The sequence below is a fragment of the Helicoverpa armigera genome, chromosome 14 (assembly GCF_030705265.1).
Source record: "Helicoverpa armigera isolate CAAS_96S chromosome 14, ASM3070526v1, whole genome shotgun sequence".
Classification (NCBI taxonomy): domain Eukaryota; kingdom Metazoa; phylum Arthropoda; class Insecta; order Lepidoptera; family Noctuidae; genus Helicoverpa; species Helicoverpa armigera.
In genome coordinates this window covers 1156225-1178953 of record NC_087133.1, presented here as the reverse complement: position 1 = coordinate 1178953, position 22729 = coordinate 1156225, and the positions used below count along the sequence as shown (strand labels likewise).

The window sequence follows — 22729 nt, the reverse complement described above, 5'->3', positions numbered from 1 at the left end:
TAAAATGCTGAAGCGCAAGTTTCAAACGTATGTAATATAACTTTAAAACAGGCCATCCATTTAGTCCGATACAATCTAGCTGTTTCTACTAGTTTCTTCAGAGTTCTAAGGAATTTGATGCCTATAACTTAAACCTACTGCTATTTCAATTCTTGAGACTTAATAATAACATGCTTTACCTACATGGTCAATCCCTATTAATCTAAATCTATAACTTATACTTTACCTTAACATAGCAAAAACGGATGTAATGACGAACTTCGTATAAAGCAACGCATGAAAACTTATGTCACTCATTACTCAACAGCTCTCGAAGGAAATGCACAACATAACATTGTGAATGCGCACAATAACATACTACAATCGTACATACATTAAAAGGAGAACAATTAGAAAGTAATTTACACTTCTATTATGGAAGTAATCTGTGCATGATTTAAAAGAAATCCTAAATCTATATATATTTTTTTTAAATAATGTTTAAAAGAATGTGAGCACTCGGACCCTATGACAAGAGAATTTCAACTTCAAACGGCTCAAACTTATAATTCCCGACAATAATTTCAGACTCTTACTGACTAAAACCCATCATGTTCTTTCGTAGGTCTTTTATGTATAAGGACCGCGGTCTTTCGAAGAATCCCGCAGCATGGACCCAGCACGAAGTTCTTACTATTTAGCTAGGTAAATTTACATATCATCCCCGCCCGCTCTACAGATGTGTAACTCTGTGGTGCGCGCTAACTCTCAGTGTGACGCAGGTATTCGGCTGTGGCGGCCGTTCTCGAGTACCCCATGGTGTAGTGTTAATATAGTGTTAGTAAGAAATAAACATGGTTTGCAAAATTTTGCCTAAGATACAGAGCCGTGAGTACCTTTTGTTATTATTTTTTTGGGGATGTAGGAAATTAAAATTTTCGCGTTATCAGTATTCGTAAGGTGTTGGAAAAACTGAAAATATTCGATAAAGAGGCAATAAAAAGCTATTGAAGCGGGTTTCAACTGTAAAACCGTAAATGATTGCAATTTTACGCTATCACTAAATAGTTGTGATTGAAAACTAACTTACTTATGTAAGGAATAAGTATAAAAGTATTATACAACTAAAAAAATATATAAAAGGTCGTGTAATTTCACTATAAAAATCAGCAAGTTAATGAAATGAAATGAAAATATTTATTATAGAGATATGGTTAACAATTTTTATACAACAATCGTTTTCCCATGTTTTGAAAAATAAGGACGAAAATCTATTTAAACACAAAATAAATAATCATATGTTAGTTTAAGGTCCATATTTCCAGGTATCTATGGACCATAGTTGCCTGATAATAAAGGTTTAAATAAATAAATAATAAAAACACCAAAAACAAAAAACTTTGAAACATTAATTATTATTCCCATTCGGAATAAAAACAAAAACAACATTACTGTGAAAGTTTTTCCAAAACAATAGCTGATATATTGTTTTATTTTCTTTCAATACATAATATACCTTCGTAAGTTGTTATTAAACTTTGATTCATTGACACAACATGAATTAATATAGTAATCTGTTGATACTACATTGTTCTTGTGTTAAGCAACTGTCGTATTTTTATAATAACACGCCTTATCGTAAAAACCTCTTATAGACAATACTTAATAAACATAGAAAAACACGCTTTCATAACTCCACGTAAAAACAAAATCTATCATGAAGTTCCAATTCATATCTACCGGCTCCTTCATCAGATCAGTTTTTCAATTTTCATGAGGCTAAATCTTTGAAACATGGTAAAATTAGTAACCTAAGATTCCATTAGATAGCTACATACAGGTCGACCTAAATCCTCAATTTTTCAGGAGGAAGAAGTAGTATGTGCTTTGCGATGTTTCCTTGCTAGAAATGCAATAAAAAATTTGCATTTTCCAAGGTTTTCACTCTAAGACGACGCAGTAGATTTAGTTCGAAGGTGTAAGTAGGTGGATTAATTAATTCTTCTTAATGTGGGAGACGATAGAAAGAAGATATGTTCTATCTATAGTCTTCATCATCAGATGATGATGGCTAAAGGTATGTAACAAATAATAGCAGGCACTGCGACCAAATCAAACCGTACATACCTACTAACTTGTTATGTATTGTCTAAATCTCCTAAATATTTAGATAGGTTGGTATATAATATAAACTACTACATCTATTGTCAAATCTGAAGGTGGGATAGTTGAAGTTATATCGTATCCATGAGTTTGTATGGATCCTATAGGTTTGATGAAATTCATTACCTATAAACTAAACATATTCATTAACTAGGTATATACTTCACATGTTTATATTAATTTACTAAAAGTATTAATAAAATTATGTGAAAATGAACTGAAAAGTGGCTGACAGGCAGTTTTAAAACTTTTGATAAATGATTCACAAACTATGTATATTTCGTTATTATAAAACACGAATGAGGCTTCAAAGGACTAACTTCTGAAATGTCAAGTTATTCGAAGACATGTCCCTGAACATGTGACTGAAATATACCTTTTTTTGAAACTCTTCATCTACGAGTCAATCCATTCTTTATTTCTAGCTGCGCGGCGGACGACAAACAGTGAAACACAGCAAGATGCAATGCCGGAGGTAGCGGACTATGAAACTGCTTTAGACTTAGCCGGTAAGTTCTATAAATGTAATAATCACTACATAGTATAAAACAAAGTCGCTTTTTCTGTCCCTATGTCCTTTTGTACGCTTAAATCTTCTAAACTACTCAACGGATTTTGATGCGTTTTTTTAAATGGCTAGAGTGTTTGAAGAGGAAGGTTTATCTGTACAATAACACCCATTAAATAGAGGAGAAATACTGTTAACCCATGCGAAGCCGGGGCGGACGGCTAGTTCACGAATAATGATGGAAAGATTCATAAAAAGCTAGATATTTTTTCTTAAAAAATCAAATTCATGAGTCCATTCTTCGCTCTTCACGTGTGAATGGCCAAAGTTTTATATACCTACTATAGATGAATGGAATATTTTCAGAAAACATCATTTATTTATGTCTAAACATATTGATGTCACCCGATCTAGAGTTTCTAGCATGTCTGTCATCTATTTCGGCTGTTTATTTATTAGCATTTAGGTATTTTTTATGAAGTTTATGACCATAATCAATTACTAATCCCAAATCAACGGATAGATAGCTAACAGCATTCCACCTTCGATCAATCCAATTCAGATCTGGAGTCTGGATAGATGGATCTGGAACAAAGGTTTTTCGTCACAACTACTATAATGTTCGGAAGGTCAGTTCAAAGGGATATTGGCTATTATGTTGATTTGTGGATTCTCCGTGGTCAATGAAGTAATTTCTGAAGTATCACAAAGATGGGACTACGAACTACTTATGTAATAATTAGTCCAGTATTCAGCATTCCAGGTATTACATACATGTAATTCTGACCTATGATCGGTGTTATTTTTCCTGTCCGGAAAAGGGGGAAATGTTTTTAGCTAAACTCCAAAATAACCACGTGTTATACACGCGACCTGAGTGAACTACTTTCCGGATTAGGCAAAAAATAGCCTTTCCTTCCTCAGGCTTCACCTACACCATCGGTTTACCAAACATAGGGTAGTTATTTTCCGATTTAAAATATATATAGTACAATTTTCACAACTCACGAAAAACAAGCGAAGATCATTTGATACTTTTATCCATGTAAACTTCAGAACTAATTTTACTTACCTATAAAATACCTATAGTTATCAATTATAAACATCTTCAGCTGATAATTCAGGAAGAAGACAGCAAATTGATCAGACATACACGAGTATATAATTGTTTCTCGGGTCACAAACAAACTACTTGATCTTCATCTCCGAACATGCGTAAACCACAGAATCAATTAATAAGTTATACTAAGTTACTTCTAAGTGAGATTGTCCAATAATTGTTGCACATTGATCGAACGAATATAATAAATATCTAGTAATTTCCCTAGCCATTGCCTAGCCTTTTCCCAACTATGATGGAGTTGGCTTCCAGTCTAACCGGAGCGCTGACAGCCCAAACTGGCTTGTCTTAAACAATTTTTTAGCCAAATCAATACAGTTTTTATGTGACCTACTCAATCCCGTTACCCGGGCAATCCAATACCCCTTGGTAAGATTGGTTGTCAGAATTTCTGGCTTCTGACTACCAAAACAACTGCCAAAGATTGACAACCGCCATAGAAGAGATTCATATGATCATAACATACGTACCTAAACGTGAAAATTGCAGACATTTCCAATGTTTCACGTTTATAAAATCGTATGGAATGATAATGTGATGTTTAGATGAAAAATCTGCAAATAAGCAGCACAAACATGTTTTAATTTAAACCTTCAATATTTTCACGTTCGTGGAATAACGTGGTTAAGATAGAACAGAACAATAATGTTGAATGTATTATTACGATTATGACTAAATATATCTAATTATTGTGATGTGAAATATCACAAGCTTGTGGTTTACGCAAAGTTGAGTTACAGTGAAAAAATACATGCGTCTAAGTATTTTAGAAATCTCTTTCGATTTATATGGTAACATTTCTCCTATGATCATAATTATGATTCCTACGATTTACTAGTTTACATTATAATTTTGTAATAATCTATTTTAATTGCATATTATGACTACGTATCATAAAATAAAATCCTCCGTTTGTCAGTACGTGATAAACTTAAAAACTACTGCACTATGCAGTCAAATAAGACAACCTTTTGTAGATACCGTTATCCGAAACCAGTTCCAATCGTAGTTAATGGAAAAAAGTTAGATTAAGGCTATTGTCTTGAAAACTATCGCATTAAACAAAGCCAATATTATGGAAAAACGGTAGGAAAAACTGTATCAATTTTAAGCAAATTGTAAGATTACAAATTATTTTTAGGAAATCGATAATTTATAAATCTTAATCTATCATGCTTAGTTAGAACCGCAATCAATATCATTATTCATCACTCAAGTCAACCTGTAATGCTGGCTGTTACCTCGGGCCTCGAACAAAGGATCAGCATGGCCATCCAACGAGGTAATGCTGCCAGCATCTTGGGTACGCTCCCAGTTGACAGCGATGGGGATGAAAATGTTTTGACGCGTTTTAGTTATAGTGTTTTTTTCTTTTTTTTTTACTAGTATATTTTTTTTTTCATTTATTGTAAATATCTATGTTAATAAAAATACCTGTAATCTTTAAGTTATTTATTTGCAATAGCCATCAAGTCACAGATTTCACCTAAGTAATAGCCAAACACACAGACACGAATCGTTTTCAGTTATTAAGTACTTAATAACATTAATAAGTACTTTCTATTAATAATTATTGTCGTTTTATTGCTGGTTAGGTGTACGGAATATATGAATATTAACTACTAGGTATCAATCTATGTGTAAGTAAGTACACATCATCATCCTCCGAGCCTTTTTCCCAATCATGTTGGGGTCGGCTTCCAGTCTAACCGGATTCAGCTGAGTACCAGTGCTTTACAAGGAGCGACTGCCTATCTGACCTCCTCAACCCAGTTACCCGGGCAACCCGATACCCCTTGGTTAGACTGGTGTCAGACTTACTGGCTTCTGACTACCCGTAACGTCTGTCAAGGATGTTCAATGACAGCCGGGACCTACAGTTTAACGTGCCATCCGAAACACAGCCAATGGTGTCTAAGATATACTTAGAAAGTACATACAAACTTAGAAAAGTTGCATTGGTACTTGCCTGACCTGGGATCGAACCCGCGCCCTCATACTTGAGAGGTTGGTCCTTTACCCACTAGGCCACCACGACTTAAGTAAGTACACATAAGATGTAATTAAAGCTTGATTGAACAGGTTAATCTTAGACACGAGTATCTAATCTTAGAAATAGTATTTCAGTGTTAGATAGCATATTTATCGAAGTAGGCTTACATTTTATCCGAGTGCGAAAAGTAGTTTCCATGGGACGTTGGTGAAACCGAGGGAAAACCGCTAGTAATCTGATAAAAATATTGTTAGGTATGTGATTACTGATCCTAGGACATGAGATGCGGAGGAATGAGGATTATGTTTTAAAGGAAGGTGGTGAGCATGAATGTGGATGAATGTGTATGAATGTGGAAGGATATAGCAGAATCGGTCAAAGAAACGATGGATGGATGATGTGAAAGTCGATATAGCTAGAAAGAATGTTTCTTGTGAGATAGCGGCATACAGAAGAGTAGGTATGGAGAAGTATAGTAGGTATAAACATGATGCGCCGACCCCAAACAAAAAATTTGGATAAAGGGTAGGAGGATAACGATTATAGATCCTTTTGAAAATAACTGTGAAGTATTTAGTCATTAAAATAAATGTAATTTCTACCTATCTTTAGAGCTATGTAGTACATAACGGCACTTCATCCTAGTTTAGTTTAAAAGGGTGTGAGCAGACATTCTGGTTCAAGCGGTTAACAAGTCTGCTATAATTTACAAACTTGATACACTCCAGAATGTCATGGTTTATCAACCAGTTTACTCATGTTTATTTTAATAACTATATTATAGAGAAGTTTTCCCCAGTTTAGGACATTCACTGAACAAGATTGTATAGGGGTAACAAAGATAATTCTCGTCTACATTTTTAACCAACAACCCAAAAGAGGGGTGTTTTAAGTTTAACCCGTATATGTTTGCTGCTGTAGCTTTAAAATGGATGAAATGATTTGGATGTTACGCCGTATTGGATTTGGATGCGGTTTTTTTTAAACGCCGGTATTTGGTAATCAAAATACACTCTTTTTCTCATATTATTATGACAGAGAAGAGATAGGACCGACAGCTTTGCTTACTCTCGGAAGCACGCTGAAAAATGCCAAGCGTTCCCACAAAATGACCGTGACCAGTGCACCTTCACTTAACAATGCTTTTTCCTATTACCTAACTTCAAGTATGTTTTCTATGCCAATATTTATATAAACGCAGGACAGTTGTAACAATGTTTTATTTAAAAAACAATCATTCAACAATTTCTTCAGGGGCACGCGCCATTGAAAGCAAGAGAAAAATTACGCGTGGTCAAAACACGTGTTTCAATTCGTCATCTGTGTATCAGTATGTGTGTATCCACGAAACTTTAATGAAACTATTAGCATACTTGATACAATTAACTCTGTATTACAATAATATTATTGTTACTGCTATACGTTAGAGTTGTACCATTGTATCGATTGTCGATGTCGAGTTTTGTGATCATTACAATGATCCGGCCGGTATCAGACCGACTAAAAAGTTTGGATTGGAATCATCTTCTAAATAAAGTGTCTGCCAACAATTTCGCTAAATATCGGCCAATAGTTAGCAGTGAGAAATGAAATGAAATGAAATGAAATGAAATGAAATGAAATCGTTTATTTTGCAAGTTGGACATTACATCACTTTTACACGTCATTTTAAGAATGCTGAGGTCGGCGAGATGCTCTTTTGATGATGATTAAATTTTCATAGTATTCTTTGTTTGAGTGTTTTGGTACTGTTAACCGTTCAAGATTCTGACACATAAAGGGGTAAGTTTTGGTTACAGTGAAGTCACTTCGTCAACTATTTATCCAAAAAAATATGTTTTAACCTTACGACGAACCAATCAGATAGTTTTTTTCGACTCGCAACCATTTCTCGAATATCTATAACCTTGATACTACTATACTAGTCACTAACTATAGTAATAGGCAGAAATAGTTTTGCTTATTCGCCATAATATTCCGATGGAAACTGCATCTCGCATGTTATTGTTGCAGCCACGTCCGATCGGATGCATTCCTATGCGATAGTGTGCGATAATGATAACTATCTTAGTTCAGTTAGATAAAGATCATTGATAAGTTTTGCTTGAACTATATTACTCTGTCTTATCAAATTAGGCAATTGCTCTTTGTAAAGCACTGGTGTAAGTCAGCTGCATCTGATACGATTGGAAGCCGACCCCAACATAGTTAGGAAAACGCTCGGGATATGATGATGACTCTGTCTGTCTGCGTGGCTTTAAAACTAAGACTACTAACTCGATTTACGTGTTTTCTACAGATATGTTAGAGCCTTTTACTCGGTCGCGGAAGGTAGTTCTCTCTTAATTCCCCTTCAGGTGTTGAACCAGGGTGAACAGCTTATATCCAATATAGCGACTGCCTGTCTAACTTCCTCAAGTTCTAAACTCTTTTTCTATTAGTTAATTTTTTTATCAACAGCTAAATCTAGCTACAATATGAAAACAGCCTTTTTTTCACACTAACGGATTTTTCGAGCACCCCGTTCGATTTGTATGGGTGGTTTCAATCGTAAATTGTTTGACACCAGTGTGAAAAATCTATAGGGGCTGTTCCCAACATTTACTTGTCCTAAAATAAAGGTATCTCTCCACCAGGTTACGGGCGCTTCAGCCGCAGCACGCTCGGCGCGTGCGCCTTCTCGTTCTTCGCGTCCGGCGTGCAGAACTGTGTCATGTCGTACGTGTTACCGGCTGCGAGGTGTGAGCTGGACCTTACGACGTACCAGGCTGGATTGATTAATATGGCTTTTATGAGTGGTAAGTATTTTGCTGATTACAGCTACATGATATAGGTATCTACTTCTTTCAATCATCAAACGACCCCCGCTGTCGTTTGGGGAGTTGGTTGCGCCACTTCTTCGTCCCAGCAAAAACACATAGGAAGTGGTGAAGGGTGGGCATTTAGGAGCTGTCTTTTGTAAATGCCTGACATTTAAAAAGTGCTCTTTTGCAGCCAAGTTTGAATAAAAGATTGATGAATGAAACCTACCATGTTCCTTCTTAATCCCTTTATATACAAGGGCCGCGGTAACTTGTGCGAACAATCCCGCAGCCCCGGCAGGACATGCTATACGGAATGTCTAAGTAAATCTTTGAAGAACGTTGAAGTGTTAGCGAAAAACAAACTTCAAAGAAAATTTTCAACTAACAAACGCGGAAGCGGCATAAAATAATGGAAGCAGGCTGTATAAAATACATAAAAAACTAGAAAAGGGTGAAACCAGTTGAAACCCTAATTTAATGCCGTCGTTTTTTTTTAGGTTTTACATATTTTTACATGTTGTATATTTTTACAAACACCACTAAAGTTAAGTTCATACTTCATATTATAGCAAACATAGAATGGGCGGGGTCGTGTATTCAATAAAACATCCTAGGATAGCAATAAGAAATAGATAAGCTATCCCTCGATGTTGGATACCGTTGTGTTTGGCGCCAGTCGTCATAAACTAGGAAGCAACAAGTTTTTATTTCAAAAGAAATTACATTTTAATGTCTGTCTGTAGGCTTTATGGCTGAGTAACCGTTTTATGTAAATAGTCAAAGGTTACTTTCAAATACTTGAGTTATTTATGGTTTGTGAGGTTTGTAGGGTAGTTTGTCACGTAGTGTCAACGTGTGCAATATGTGTCACGGATGTATGTATAAGCTTCCAGACCCCGAGCTGCTTTGTAAAGGTTTCTTACCCCCAAAGCAAATTTTGGTCCGACCGAGTTGAACCCGAAGTTTTATGCAGATATATAGGAAAATGCTTTGCTCTGTAAATAAATAACATGACAAATGGTAGATGTCGAGAACTTCTTTCAAAATAGAAGTTACAGAAGATTGCGCAACTCTAAATTCAGAGAACTTAATATTTCTTTCGAAGATTGGTCAAGCGTATAAATATCCTAATTGATATAATACATTTTGGAAATCTAAAAATCTGCATCGGAAAAATAAATTAAGTAATTCTTTACATCCTCTGATTTTCCCAAAACCAAATTCCGGCAAAAATCCTGAGATCATACGGCAAAAAAACCGTTCTGCGTATTTAACCGATTTCGCGGAAGATTCTCATACTGTCGTCAATTTGGATAGCTAGTTAGCGCCATATTATAGGCTCGTTGTTAAAACAAATATATTGATACGTATGGCTATAAGTTATCTAATTGAGTTCACGAGTATAATGCGTCTGTATGTTTGTGTGTATGAGGGCGTGTTTGTGTACAACGATGTCATGGGTTTCATGAGACGTTAAAGGTTGGACGCCCTGCAAACTGCAAGTTTTTGGTCTGCCGATAATTTTTGATATGGCTTTTAATTAGTATATATAAGAGAGAAAAAAAATTACGGTCTGCCCATGATAGGGATGGTTGGCGTTCGATGAAGGAGGCCTACGATCAGCAGTCCACGGCAATTGGCTGACATGATGTTGATAGACGATGAGGGAGAGAAAAAGAGTATCGTTCTTTACAGCCATCTTTACCAGTCCTGGCGATTCTGTCATTACTTATTGAGCGATCCCGAGTTTACATACAAAGACAATGTGCATATGCATTTACACATACTAGTGTGGCACGCCCGCTTGGCGAGTTAAAAGACCTTTATGTTAAAAAGTCAAGTAGCCTTATAAAGTCTGTATTCTCCACTTTTCTGACGTCAGATCAAAAGACATACTTAGTTGACGTAACATTAAATAAATAAATTCCCGCTTTCTGCAAATTCAGCTAAATAAACCAATTTATTAGCGAAACAACTGACATAAGTGATTCAATAATACTGATGACAGCATTTTGTCAGTCTTTTTAGCTATTTAATGCTTATAAGGTTTTATTAGCAGATTCATATCAAGTAGAAACAAAACCAATAATGTGTTATGAGGTATGGCGCCATCATTTCGAGAAGAACGCAGTAGTTTTAAAAAGAGTGTTTAAAAATTATAGGAATTTAAGAAAATTAAATTGAGCAATCCTTTAATCTATAAGTAATTAGTAAGTATGTACACGTTGTCTAGGTTGGTATATATTGCTCCTATCCAGGTATGATTTATGATAGAACTTCGGAAAAACTAATTCGAGTGAAAAGCAGCACCCTTTCATCTTTAGGCTGGCAAAACATTGTCTTTAGCCAAATATATGTAGAACCTCCCCAATAAAAACATTTAAGTGCCTATCAGGTTTTTAGATCACATTTCCTTGGTATCATGAAATTATAAACTTTACTTCACATGTCAACGATAGCCACTTTGAATTTGACAATAGCATTCGACCTCAATTTTTTTAATACCATGTAGTCTGTCAGTCTATTCGCAATTTTCAAACGTTTCAAGAAACCATTGAATACTGCAAATCGATGGCTCACGTAATTCGCAGCGATTATTCGATTGATCGGAACAATTATACAATCGACTCGCCTACGAGGCTGATTGTTTCTTGAACATAAGCTAGAATTGGAGGATTCTAATTTCATGATCCTTTAGTTTACAATATGCTTTTAACGCATCTGAAGCTGTAGTGCCTGGTAAACTTGAATATGATGCAAGAATATCACGCATTAATGGTGACTAGACTGATTGCAGGTTACGGCATTGTTTTCAAAGATGTGCACTCTCTGTACTCTCTTATAGTCCAATGGCACAGTTTGACACGAGCGGGGAATGATCAGGCACCACTGCTTATCATGCTCCCTAAGGCACTGATCACTACTAACTTTCGGACAGAACAATAATAAGTTCACCCCTCTTAAGAAACCTAGAAGTCTTTAATTATAACAAGATCCTGTATGTTTGCAACATAACCACTATTTTTATCGTACTTATATCTTCAATTTCTCTTCATCCCCAGGTGGAGTAGCAAGCGCGTTCTTCTGGGGCATAGTCGGCGACGTGTTCGGCAGACGCAACGTGCTCAGCATGACACTCCTCATGGACGCTGCCATCACGCTCGCCCAGAGTACTGTGGCTGATTACCGGCTGCTGTTGGCTGCTAGGACTATTAATGGATTTGTTATAGGTAAGACAGAATATTGTTGTAGAAAATATGTCGGGGTTGTCTGGTTGAATGAATGGAAATAAAGTAGACAGCCTCTTTTCTCACATGTGTCCGATCTTGGGATTGGCTGATAACATGTCAGGAAAGTTTTGATATAAAACATCAGAACTGAACATCTCGAAGAAACCTGGCCCACAAAGTCTAAATTTACCGACCCGCATTAAGCGAACGTGGTGATTAACGTTAAAAGTTATGTACTTAGGTTTACTTATTAACTTTCAAGTGCCAAAATATTAACAATGTCACACAAGAAATACTATAATTACCATATTTTATGGTCTTCTTTGTGCTTAGGTGGACCTGCGACACTGGTGTTCTCGTACCTGTCAGACCTGGTGGGGGCGAAGAAGAGACAGCTATACCTCAGCGTCGTAGGAATGAGCTTCGTCGTCGCGTGGCTTATAATACCTGGTAGGTTTCACTATACAAGCATACTTTACATGTAAAACATTAGGATATAAAGAGAGCTACACTGTACATACTTAGGCAATTGAATTGAAAAGGAAAGTTACAAAAGCTGCAGCAATTACCAATATCATAATCATTTATACCTACACTTTTAAAATCTATTTTCCAACTAAACAATCTACAAACATAAACATCCATCTATTCCTTAAGAGTATCCAGACTAAACCGCTGACCGACAGTTGCGCACATGAATTTCCAAAATTTTAGTCCATCACAGCTAAATAGCTGATCTTTGTAATGTGCGTAGGTACTACCATTCATCTTCATACTCATTTATGAGCCAAAACCAACAATCGGCCGACCAAAAGTTGGCAGTATAGTCAATGAGATTTAAGATACAATAATGTACTTATTATGTTTGTTTGTGGACCGTTCCGTAACTTTCGCCATAGGAAAAATCCATAGACACCCACTAACAAATCAATGGAAATACCCAAACATAAGGCTTGAACAAAAAACTCGAACAGTATCGACAAAAAATATCACTTTCTCTCGACAGATTAGTACTTAGAAATAAGTCTGCATGAGGTCAGGTGTATGTGATGTAAAGCTAAGGTCACACTATAAAACAATACACTGTCTGGCAGAATATGTGAGAGTAAGTAATGTAAAAAAAATTGATTGACAGATTTTTAATTTTTAAGACCTCTAGTTTTAATTTTTCTCACAGAAGATTTAACACTACACTACACTAAGAATATGAAGCTCAAGAGTTTGGTTGGTTAATGAAACGAGCTAGTGTCATGACTTATTGGATCGATGTGAAAAAATATTTCAGTTTCACATAGCCCATTTACTGAGGAATCGAAGGATTAAGGTTACTTTTTATTAGGCTCCACGATATATTTTTAACGAGACCTGAGAAAGACGCTCAGGTTAAGGCGAAAGCTATTTTTAGATAAGTTTAAAGAACACAACCGTTCCTATAGATTACCCGCAGTGTAAACCCAGCTTTACTATAAGGCTCAGCATATATTTAATAACAGTGCAAATAAATACACTTGCGAGCCGATATGCTAACGGTGCCTTAGTAAAACACTTACATACATACATACATATTTAGGGGTCACTGTCACGACATTGTTAGTATAAACTATGTATGTGGAATGTTCCGTAGGAGAAATTGATATGAAACTATTGCTCTGTGTTTTTATAAGGATTTTTTGCTGGTGCTTAGACTAATTGAAAGTGAGGTTGAACTTTCACTTTTGTTTATAAGAAGAATTTAATTATTTGATTTGTAGTGATGTTCATTTGTCTTCATCAACTTAATTTGGGTTCTGTTACGTTGCTTAGAAGGCAAATATTTTGACGTTCATTTTGTTTTTTCTTGACGGTCAGCTGTTTGGAATAATTTGAGCTTATAACTTAAATAATATCAATCTTAAAGCATGCCCTGTATAAATATATCCGGGGGATAGGTGCTATAAAAGCAGTGGATTATTTTCAATGCTAAAAACTGACAAGTCAAATTCTCTCACGTGTATCATCAAATAAAGTTGTCAAAGTTGATTGCACTCACGTGTATTTCATCAAAATAAAGTTGAATGCATCTTCCACAGATTGGTAACTGATTGTCAAAACTTAGTCTATGTTCGTGCTGTGAACCGTGGTAGCATTGTGGTTCACAGAATTAAATCTGGGACATCGATCATGTTCAACCAATCAATAGGTTAAACAGACGACTATGCAGAATTTTTATGATATTATAGTGTCTTTTCATACAATACAGTAGGTAACTGTAACATTTTGGTACTTATACCCAATACTTAATTAAAGAAGCAGTTAGTGTTACTAAGAAGATCATACTTACAACATTTTTAGAATGGATATATGGTTAAATTATTTTATATTTAACTATTTTCATTACGATTAATCAACGATATTAAAACAACGAAATATCTTTACACTTCAATTAATTATTAATAATAAAATAATCAATTAATATAAAACATACACGTGACTGTTACAATTGAACATTAATTTGATTCATAATATTTTTAACCAACTTCCCAAAAAGAGGAGGTTCTCATTACGAATGTATTTAATGATTGTATTTTTTAATTATTTCATATACATTGTTATTTCGAAGTTGGCCTCAAGTCAGAAACAGGAAGTTTACCCGGTGAAAAACTAGGAAAAAAGAGAAAATGCATTTTTGATAGTAACGGGTGATTTTTTAAGAGGTATAGGATTTGATTTAAAAAAAATAAACAAAAAATTTGAAAAAATTGATGAAATCTTTATTGGAATCGATATGTTTGAAAATGATTTCATGCAAATGCTGGCCGCGGCTCCGGTTTAAATGGCCCATTCGCAAGGCCCAATTTCGGCACTCTTTCCAACATATCAGCCGGTATATTACGAATAAATGCTTCAATATTGTCTTCCAGAGCGTTAATCGTTGCTGGTTTATCCCTGTAGACATGAGCCTTAACATGGCTCCACAAGAAATAGTCCAAATGCGTTAGATCACACGATCTAGGCGGCCAATTGACAGGCCCAAAACGTGAGATAAACTGTTCACCATAAGGCGGCTCTCAATTGGGCCATTGTTTCGCGTGTCGTGTGGCATGTGGCACCGTCTTGTTGAAACCACATGTCAGGCATGTCCAATTCTTCCAAATTCTTTTGGGTAAAAAAAAATCATAAATTGGAAGAAGTGCGCGATGCACTCTATTAACCGAGCATGCATTTTGATAGTAAAATTAAATAATTTGCAAGCGTTGTTCGTTCGTCAGTAGATTCATGGTTAAATTATAGACCAAACTGAACAAGTTTGACAATGACACAAGACACGATTCACGCGTGATCTATCAAAAACAGTGTTGCCAAAAAGATACCTGCAAAAAAATCACCCTTTATAAGTAAATTAAAAATAAATGAGTACACATACCGATACAAAAAGTATATAGATTTATAACAGTCAATCAGACACAATCAAAACATTTATTTCAAAAATCCCTTTTCTTCTCTTCCAGCTGTCGCCTGGCTAGTAATACCATTCAAGGTGGTAGACTACGAGACCCTCCTACCCATCTACTCCTGGAGACTGTTCCTGGCGCTCTCCAGCATTCCAGGGTTCATCTCCGGAGCGTGGGTGCTGTACCTCCCTGAAAGTCCTCGGCTGCTGTCAGATACTAACAGGAGTGAGAAAGCCCTGAAGATTTTAGCTTATATTCATAAGACTAATAACGGAGGAAGTGCGGAGTATAAGGTATGTTTCTTTATAGTGTTTTATTTGACTAGCCTTTTTATAGCTATGTTAGGGTCGGCTTCCAGTCTAACCATGTGCAGCAGAGTGCCAGTGTTATATCTACATGAAGCGACTGCCTATCTGACCTTCTCAAGTTGAAGCCATACTTGGGCAACCTAATCAGCCTTGTTTGAATTTTGCAAAATTAAAATTGGTTGATATATTTGCAGCTAATAAAGTCATCCGTCATTCAAATATCAATGCTTCAGAATCATCTTACTATAATTATAAACTGAATATTTATGTTTTAATTGATGCCTGAGAGTAACAAAACAACGGATATTTTGAAATTCAAGTTATTGTTATCACATTTCACACCACCTGATCTTAAAATATGCAATCCAAATATCATTAAAATTAATCAATAAACAAACATCTGACACAAATAACAATAAGACATTATTCCTGAAAGAAAATAATAACAAGCGATTATCAACTTCCAGATTAAAAAGCTGATGCAAGACGAGGTCTTCGTGGGCAAGACCCTGGGTGCCGAAGAGAGCAGAACCAAGATCCTTTTCATGAGCGTCATCAAGGATCTGAAGACCTTCGTCTCCAAGAGTTACGCCCTCAAGTCCACTCTGATCCTGTTCATGTTCTTCGCGAATATGGCTGCGTGAGTATTATTTGATGTTCTGATGCGGCTGTGGGATTGTTCCAAAGAGTTATCGCGGCTCTAGTACATAAAGGGCTTAAGAAGGAACATTATTTGTTTTAGTCAGTAAGAGACTGACACTCCCTTGCGCTGCTATCACAGCGAGGGGGGTCATTTGATGATTAACCATAAAAAAAAATTATTTGTAGAAGACTTTTGTATTTTTTTTCGAATTTGGTCTAGAAGGACCTGTCAATTAGGTTTAATCAGTTTCTTTGGAATAAGTAAAGAAGAGGGAAACTTGATGTTTTACCAGTCTTCGATTCTCCCTTTGATGACGAAGAGACGCTCGTGGGAATGTTTATTCTTTTCGTCTCATAACAGTTACTCTTCATCCGATCCCAAAACACGTCGAATTTTACCAATAAGTTACTTTTGTTGCTCAATTCATGACTATTTTTGCTCATTATACATCTGAAAGTTTTGAGAACTGTCCCAGCATTTGTAAACCTGAATATGACATCTTAAAACATTTCTCTTCTTTTATATTTCCAGTGGCTTCGGCCTAAACATGTGGATCCCAGAGCTTCTCCTTCGCATCCAAGGTCGGGAGTGCAAGCTATCCGCCTCGACTGCTAAGCCAGAGAATGCGAGACTCTTCAACGCTACTACCCACTGGAAGGATCTGAAGTATGACTCCTATGGCAAGGAGATACCCATCCCAGGGCTGAATGATAGCAGCTTTGATGATCACTTCGGACAAGGAAGGACTTGTGATTCTACTATTGATCAAGAGGTGAGAATATTTCTGATCTATGAATTAATTAAGCAGTTTATATTGTCTTGCCTATTGTAAATGTAAATGAAGTATCTAGTGTGTGTCTACTGTTTTCATTTATACCACCTTCTAATTCGAAATTTTTTAAATATTCGTTTTTGAAAACGACCACTGGGGCCACCAAGCTTAATTAAATATGAAAAGTAGGTTCATTATTCTCTCCATTATTCTAAAAAATACATACCGTTCTATACAATACATAGTATTCTTTTCACTTTTCAGTTTTTTGCAGGTTCGTTTCTCATTGTCCTTTAAAGATACTTTAAAAATTGTTAATCACCTAACACTTTAACTAAAATATTGATTCTACCTTTGAACCTTCCAGGTATTCACCTCAGGCCTCATCGTCGGCGCCTGCTGTGTCCTCGGCAACGCTGCGTGCGCGATCCTCTGCGCCCGCGGCGGTGCCCAAGGCGTCCGTCGAGCTGCCATCGCCTGCACAGCAGTGTGTGCTCTCGCCAGCGCCTGTCTGGCAGCCACTGCGTGTTCCTGCTCCAGTTTTAATAAGATAGCTGTGGTGGCTGCTGCGGCGCTGAATGCAGCGTCGTTGAATGGCAATGTGCTGTTGATTAGGTTGCTGTTGCATGCTTTGCCGGCTAGGTTGAGGTAAGTTACATAATCAATTAATCACGACTGTAACACAGACTCCATGAAATGGTGGTACTCAGCTACATGCGGTTAGAATGGAAGCCGACCCCAAAATAGTTGGGAAAACGGCTCGGAGGATGAACATAGACTCCATGTAATGCCCTAAATCATCACGAAGACGGTTTGCTTGTATTATATTATTCAAGAAATGGTCCCTACCTATTCACTATCAGTATGACTAAATATTCTTTGGGCAACTTCAAAGAATTAGTAAATTTTTAATTCAGCACATCTTTCACAAAATCATGATCTCATATTCGCCAACAATCATACCTCTTCATTTCTAAAGACCACTACCAAATCCATGTAGTGTGTCATCAGTACCTATATCAGGTATTCTCTTTTCTTCCAGTGGTCTAGGAGTATGCTGGGGAGCATGGTGGGGCCGAGCTGGTGGCGTGGCTTCCAACCTGGCAGTGGGAGCGCTGCTGGACTTCTCATGTCCAGCTCCATTCATAGCTGTTGGGGCTCTGCTTGCGTGTGAGTATTTAGCGATTTAGATTTGATGCCGATTATAGCTTTGATACCATCGAGGTAGTTGATAGACCTGGCTGAAAGGGGAAATACTGCTGGTAGTCTCATGTATGTATCTCATCTCTGACAAACGTGCAAGCTTAGAATATAATTATTCATTTACAAATCCTTAACACCTGTGTTGATTAATGCTCAATCTTACGCTGTGTGAGGCCTGACCCTAGAATTATAACGATAAAAAGGCTGATGCTGATCCTAAACACCATAATTGATATTTTAGTTATGTAAGGCAATTAAAACACTATGTAATGTTCTTACCGTACCACAAAATTTTCGCTAACGTTAGCTCCATTTTAGATTTTTTCGGCTTCAAGACTTAATTTATAATATTCCCTCTTTCTCCACAGTATCAATCGGTGCCATCATAGTAATAAAACTTGGAGAAAATCAAGATGAAAGCAGTCAGAAGACGGAAGAAGATCCTGATCACAGTCTGGAGAAGAACACAGGACTAGACAGATATATATCTACGTATATGTAGTTATAAGTTTACCTAGTATAGTCAAGTCAAGCCAATAAGTCAGTGAATATGACTTTAGACATAATTTTTTTAAGTGTTTGGTGTAAATGACAAATGGTAAATAAGTGTATGCCAGTCCGTCCGTCTAGTTACACTCGGGTGCAAAATTATTGGGTTACTTGTGAAATCGAAACTTCGAAATTAGTTTTTGTGACTTATTTTTCAGTGGATCTGAAGCTAGTGCTCTCTAATGTGTTTATAAATCAAATCTTAGAAGGGATACATACACGTATGTCTCTATGTCTGGTGACATTTTGACAGATGATTAAGTTACACTTTCAAGAATAGAGTTGAAATAAGGGTGCTAAATAAACCTCACAATTAGCAACTTTTATAAATATTTTACTGCCTTTTAGAAGATTTATGAAAATTGTTGTAACAATTAATTCTCACTCGATGCCTTATACTCTATGACAAGGTCTTATGTAATTATTACGTAATTTTAGACTAAGGTTTGTACATAATCATTTACTTTAAACATAGGAATCACAAAACAGCCCTCTCTTCTATAGAATGTCTCTATAGATACGAGAGAGCAAAGTAAGAAAAAATTCTTGGTCAGTTCAAGAAATGTAGAAAAGAAGAAAATGATCCGAAATAATTAATTTTGGTTTTGGAGTACAATTCTTGAGCTGGCCCAGATTTTTTGCAATTGAATTTACGTTATTATATTATTGTTAAATAAGATTAAAGTTGAAAAAGAAAAGGGTATCTTACATTTTTTTCTTTTTAAATATTGATTTTATAAAATTGGTGTAGATATTCAAATAAAGCCCAATTTCAAGTTTGGTTAAACAAAGACAGATTTTTTCTACAAAGGAACTTATTGCAACCTACTTCTCATACTCAAAAATTAAAATAAAAACAGCTGTTTTCCTAAATCAGACGTCTATCTTGTTGGTAAAAGAATGGGCTTAAATAAAACATATCAACATTAGTAAAATCTGTGGACAGTTGAAAAATAACGTGAATATATAAATTGTGCTGTATCAATGTAAATGTAATAAAGTATATTTGCACAATATTTAAAATATAAATTAAAACTATTACTATTAAATGTAATTATATTCCGTTTAAGTAGAATAAGATCTCGTAGTTCTAAGGTTTTTGTATTTATTTTAAAATAGGTAATTATCAAATTTAATTTTTAATATACTCTAGCTATGGTTATTGTTTAAAGAGGGATTTCACGATTTCTCACTAAATAATGAAAACTAAAAATATGGCGTATAATTTGAAAATAAAGAAAGGAATCTTCTTCGTCTTAGGGGACCTATATAATAAATTAACGCCACTGTTAAGATAGTGTCAACATGTCGAAACTATACGGGTTCCATAGGAAACTAGGACTACAACGGAATCCTAATAACGATGCATTTTTACCGAGAAAGGCACTTAAAAAATTAGATTTAAAAATTCAAAAGTGTCTTTTATAAAACTGCTATAATAATAGGTATTTAGTGAGCAATGGTGTAAAACACTAGAAAAGAGCGAAATAATAGGACTTTATGTTATGAAACAAAATTGTTTAGAGTTAAGTTGTTTGAAAAACATTTCACAAAATATTGTTCTGTGATTCAAAAACTGAAGTGATGTGATGTTAAAAACGTGTGGAAAATGTATGGCAGATGTAATTATTTTAGATACCTAATGCTTTACATATAAAAAAGTTAAATAAATGACATTATTTATCTAAATATATGTAGTTTTTTCATTTATTCATTAATTTTATAACGTCTTAAACTTTTATAACAATTTATAAATATCGAAACATTTATATGTTTGTAAAATTTTATGATATTTCAAAATAAAAATATTTCGAGAAACATTTTGATTATGGCAGTTGGTACAAATTATTAACTCCCTGGAAAGCACATTTTCAATCATCAGTACAATATTATTGTAGTTAGGAAGTAAACTAAGTACATAATAGTATGAGCAATTTCGCTATTTTTTATGTACAATTTTAAGCTTTAAGCTCAGTTCTTTACAGTTGCAATTGCTATAATGTATATTTTAGATAACACTCGCAATCAATCATTGCATTTCTTAAAATTTCAATTTTCTATCTTTATTTAAACGGCAACATCCTTATTTGCTAACGATATAAAATAAATCACAGTTATATTTAAGTTTCCTAACTACGCCGTGGTTACACTGCATTTTGCTTGGCTTCAGCAGGCTTGTCTGGTGGCAAGAACCATGCAGCTACTGCACTACCTGAAATTGAGAAAAAAAAGAATTATAGGTATATAACACACACATAAATAAAATCCGGAAGGTTTTATTATTAATCATAGTGTACTACAATAAAATGCTTGTGAATAAAAACTGGCACGAAGCTTTATAATTTTTATCAAAGTTTTAGGTATCAACATAACACTTTCAGGGTGTATATGTATTTTCCAAGATAATAAGTTTAAGATCTTCTGTTTATGCTCAATTCATGGTAAAAGTGTTGACTTAGGTCTCTAAACAGAAACAAACAAAATGTTTGGTGGCGCCTTCGCCCTTCATTAGGATTCTACAAGTTAAGAAGTTTGCCTTGTTGTAACCGACAGGGTCCATAATTCTTTGTATGTATTTAAAACATACTGTACCAACTACGGTAAGTACATCATGTGGAAAAAAATTGTATGACAATCATCATCATCATCATCTCAGCCGTAGGACGTCCACTGCTGAACATAGGTCTCCCCCTTAGACCTCCACAGATACCTGTTGGAGGCAACCTGCATCCAGCGTCTTCCGACCTTCATAGGGTCGTCTGTCCACCTTGTTGGTGGATTTCCTACGCTGCGCTTACTAGTCCGTGGTCTCCACTCCAGCACTTTTCGACCCCATCGGCCATCTGCTCTGCGAGCAATATGGCCTGCCATTGCCATGCCTGTATGACAATAAGTAAGAGATATCTTTAGGTACTCACTTAAAACTAATAAAGACCACATGTAGAATGTGATTTGACACTGGTTGAAGATGAGGTTCCCCACAGCATTGATGCCGATAAATGTACTGCTGCGCCCCACCATGATACTCAGGCAAGCTGCCATACCCCTGAAACAAAACATTAATGGTGACTTTGAAATTAGTGTTGATAAAAATAATTAATGACTGGCAGCGGTTTCTCCCTGTTGGAGCTACTCCGTGCACATACACGGATAAAAAGTACCCATTAGCCTTCGCCGATAAATGAGCTATTATGTGGTACAGCATTGTCATGTTTTTGTTATCGGTCTTGTAGTTCTTAAGGATGGTGCTTTAAAGCAATCCAGCTTTATAAAATACTTTTTAGGCACGAATAAAATAATACAGACTTAACACACTGAAAAGCAAGAACAATAAGATATTGGTCGGGTTTACGGTAAAGAGGGGTTAAATAAGGAAGTACATAAAGTAGTTCCTGCAAAATAATATGGGGAAGATAACAATTACTTACCTATAAGAAGTCGGATAAATATCCACGAAATAAGAGGCCAAAATGCCCATTCCTAAACAGGTACACGTGAAGACCATAAAGAAGAACACACTGGATATAGGCTCCGGGACTAAGTTCAGGGCTGTTCCACTGAGTGAAGAGAGGCACAGGATGCAGATCAGCACCACTCTCCGCCTGTTCTGAAGGTACGAGATGAGGAAGTTGAAGAACGCGAAGATGGATTGGGAAGCGATGAGAGTGAAGATGATGCTTTCTTCTACGGTCCCGATGCAAGTGTTTTCCTGAAAACAAAAATTATAATATAGTAATTAGATTTGATCTTGATAAAAAAATATCAAAGTACTTACTTTTTTCAGCTATTGGTTTCAAAGACTATCGTCTGAACGACAAAGACGAAACGAAGAATCAATAGATACCCAAAAATTATACTTCACTACATAGTATAAGTATGTTTAAATTTTTAAAATTTCTTTAAATTTTGTGCGTTTTTTTTAGTAGATAGAGTGACTGAAGAGGTTTAAATATTATAATAACATCCAGCACCCATGCGAAGCCGGACGGGTCGCTAGTATCTCTATAAAAAGAAAGAATAACTTTA

At 35.7% G+C, this 22729-nt stretch overlaps 2 protein-coding genes across 2 annotated transcripts in view; one reads left to right on the top strand and one right to left on the bottom strand.

Moving 5' to 3' along the window:
* Positions 1 to 737: 737 nt before the first annotated feature.
* LOC110376131 (synaptic vesicle glycoprotein 2B) lies at positions 738 to 20279 on the top strand. Its single transcript, XM_064037845.1, has 11 exons — positions 738 to 867; positions 2568 to 2651; positions 8400 to 8561; positions 11630 to 11797; positions 12131 to 12247; positions 15286 to 15521; positions 16004 to 16176; positions 16711 to 16951; positions 17319 to 17599; positions 17994 to 18121; positions 18523 to 20279. The coding sequence occupies exons 1-11, from the start codon at positions 834 to 836 to the stop codon at positions 18654 to 18656; spliced, it is 1758 nt and encodes a 585-aa protein (XP_063893915.1). The 5' UTR covers positions 738 to 833; the 3' UTR covers positions 18657 to 20279.
* LOC110376132 (synaptic vesicle glycoprotein 2B) overlaps positions 19820 to 22729 on the bottom strand; it is a 19626-nt gene continuing 16716 nt past the window's right edge. Inside the window, exons 8-10 of the mRNA XM_021334511.3 lie at positions 22132 to 22412; positions 21622 to 21749; positions 19820 to 20915 (exon numbers count right to left, since the gene is read on the bottom strand). Coding sequence (XP_021190186.3) covers positions 20848 to 20915; positions 21622 to 21749; positions 22132 to 22412 — 477 coding nt within the window. The 3' untranslated portion in view covers positions 19820 to 20847. The remainder of the gene's footprint in view (positions 20916 to 21621; positions 21750 to 22131; positions 22413 to 22729) is intronic.

What these genes read in the sequence shown, in the direction of transcription:
- LOC110376131 (XM_064037845.1), top strand. Translation starts at nt 834, where the DNA reads ATGGTTTGCAAAATTTTGCCTAAGATACAGAGCC. An exon ending in AACTGCTTTAGACTTAGCCG is followed by an intron (nt 2,652 to 8,399) that starts GTAAGTTCTATA and finishes TCTCTCCACCAG; the next exon opens with GTTACGGGCGCTTCAGCCGC. An exon ending in CGCGTGGCTTATAATACCTG is followed by an intron (nt 12,248 to 15,285) that starts GTAGGTTTCACT and finishes CTTCTCTTCCAG; the next exon opens with CTGTCGCCTGGCTAGTAATA.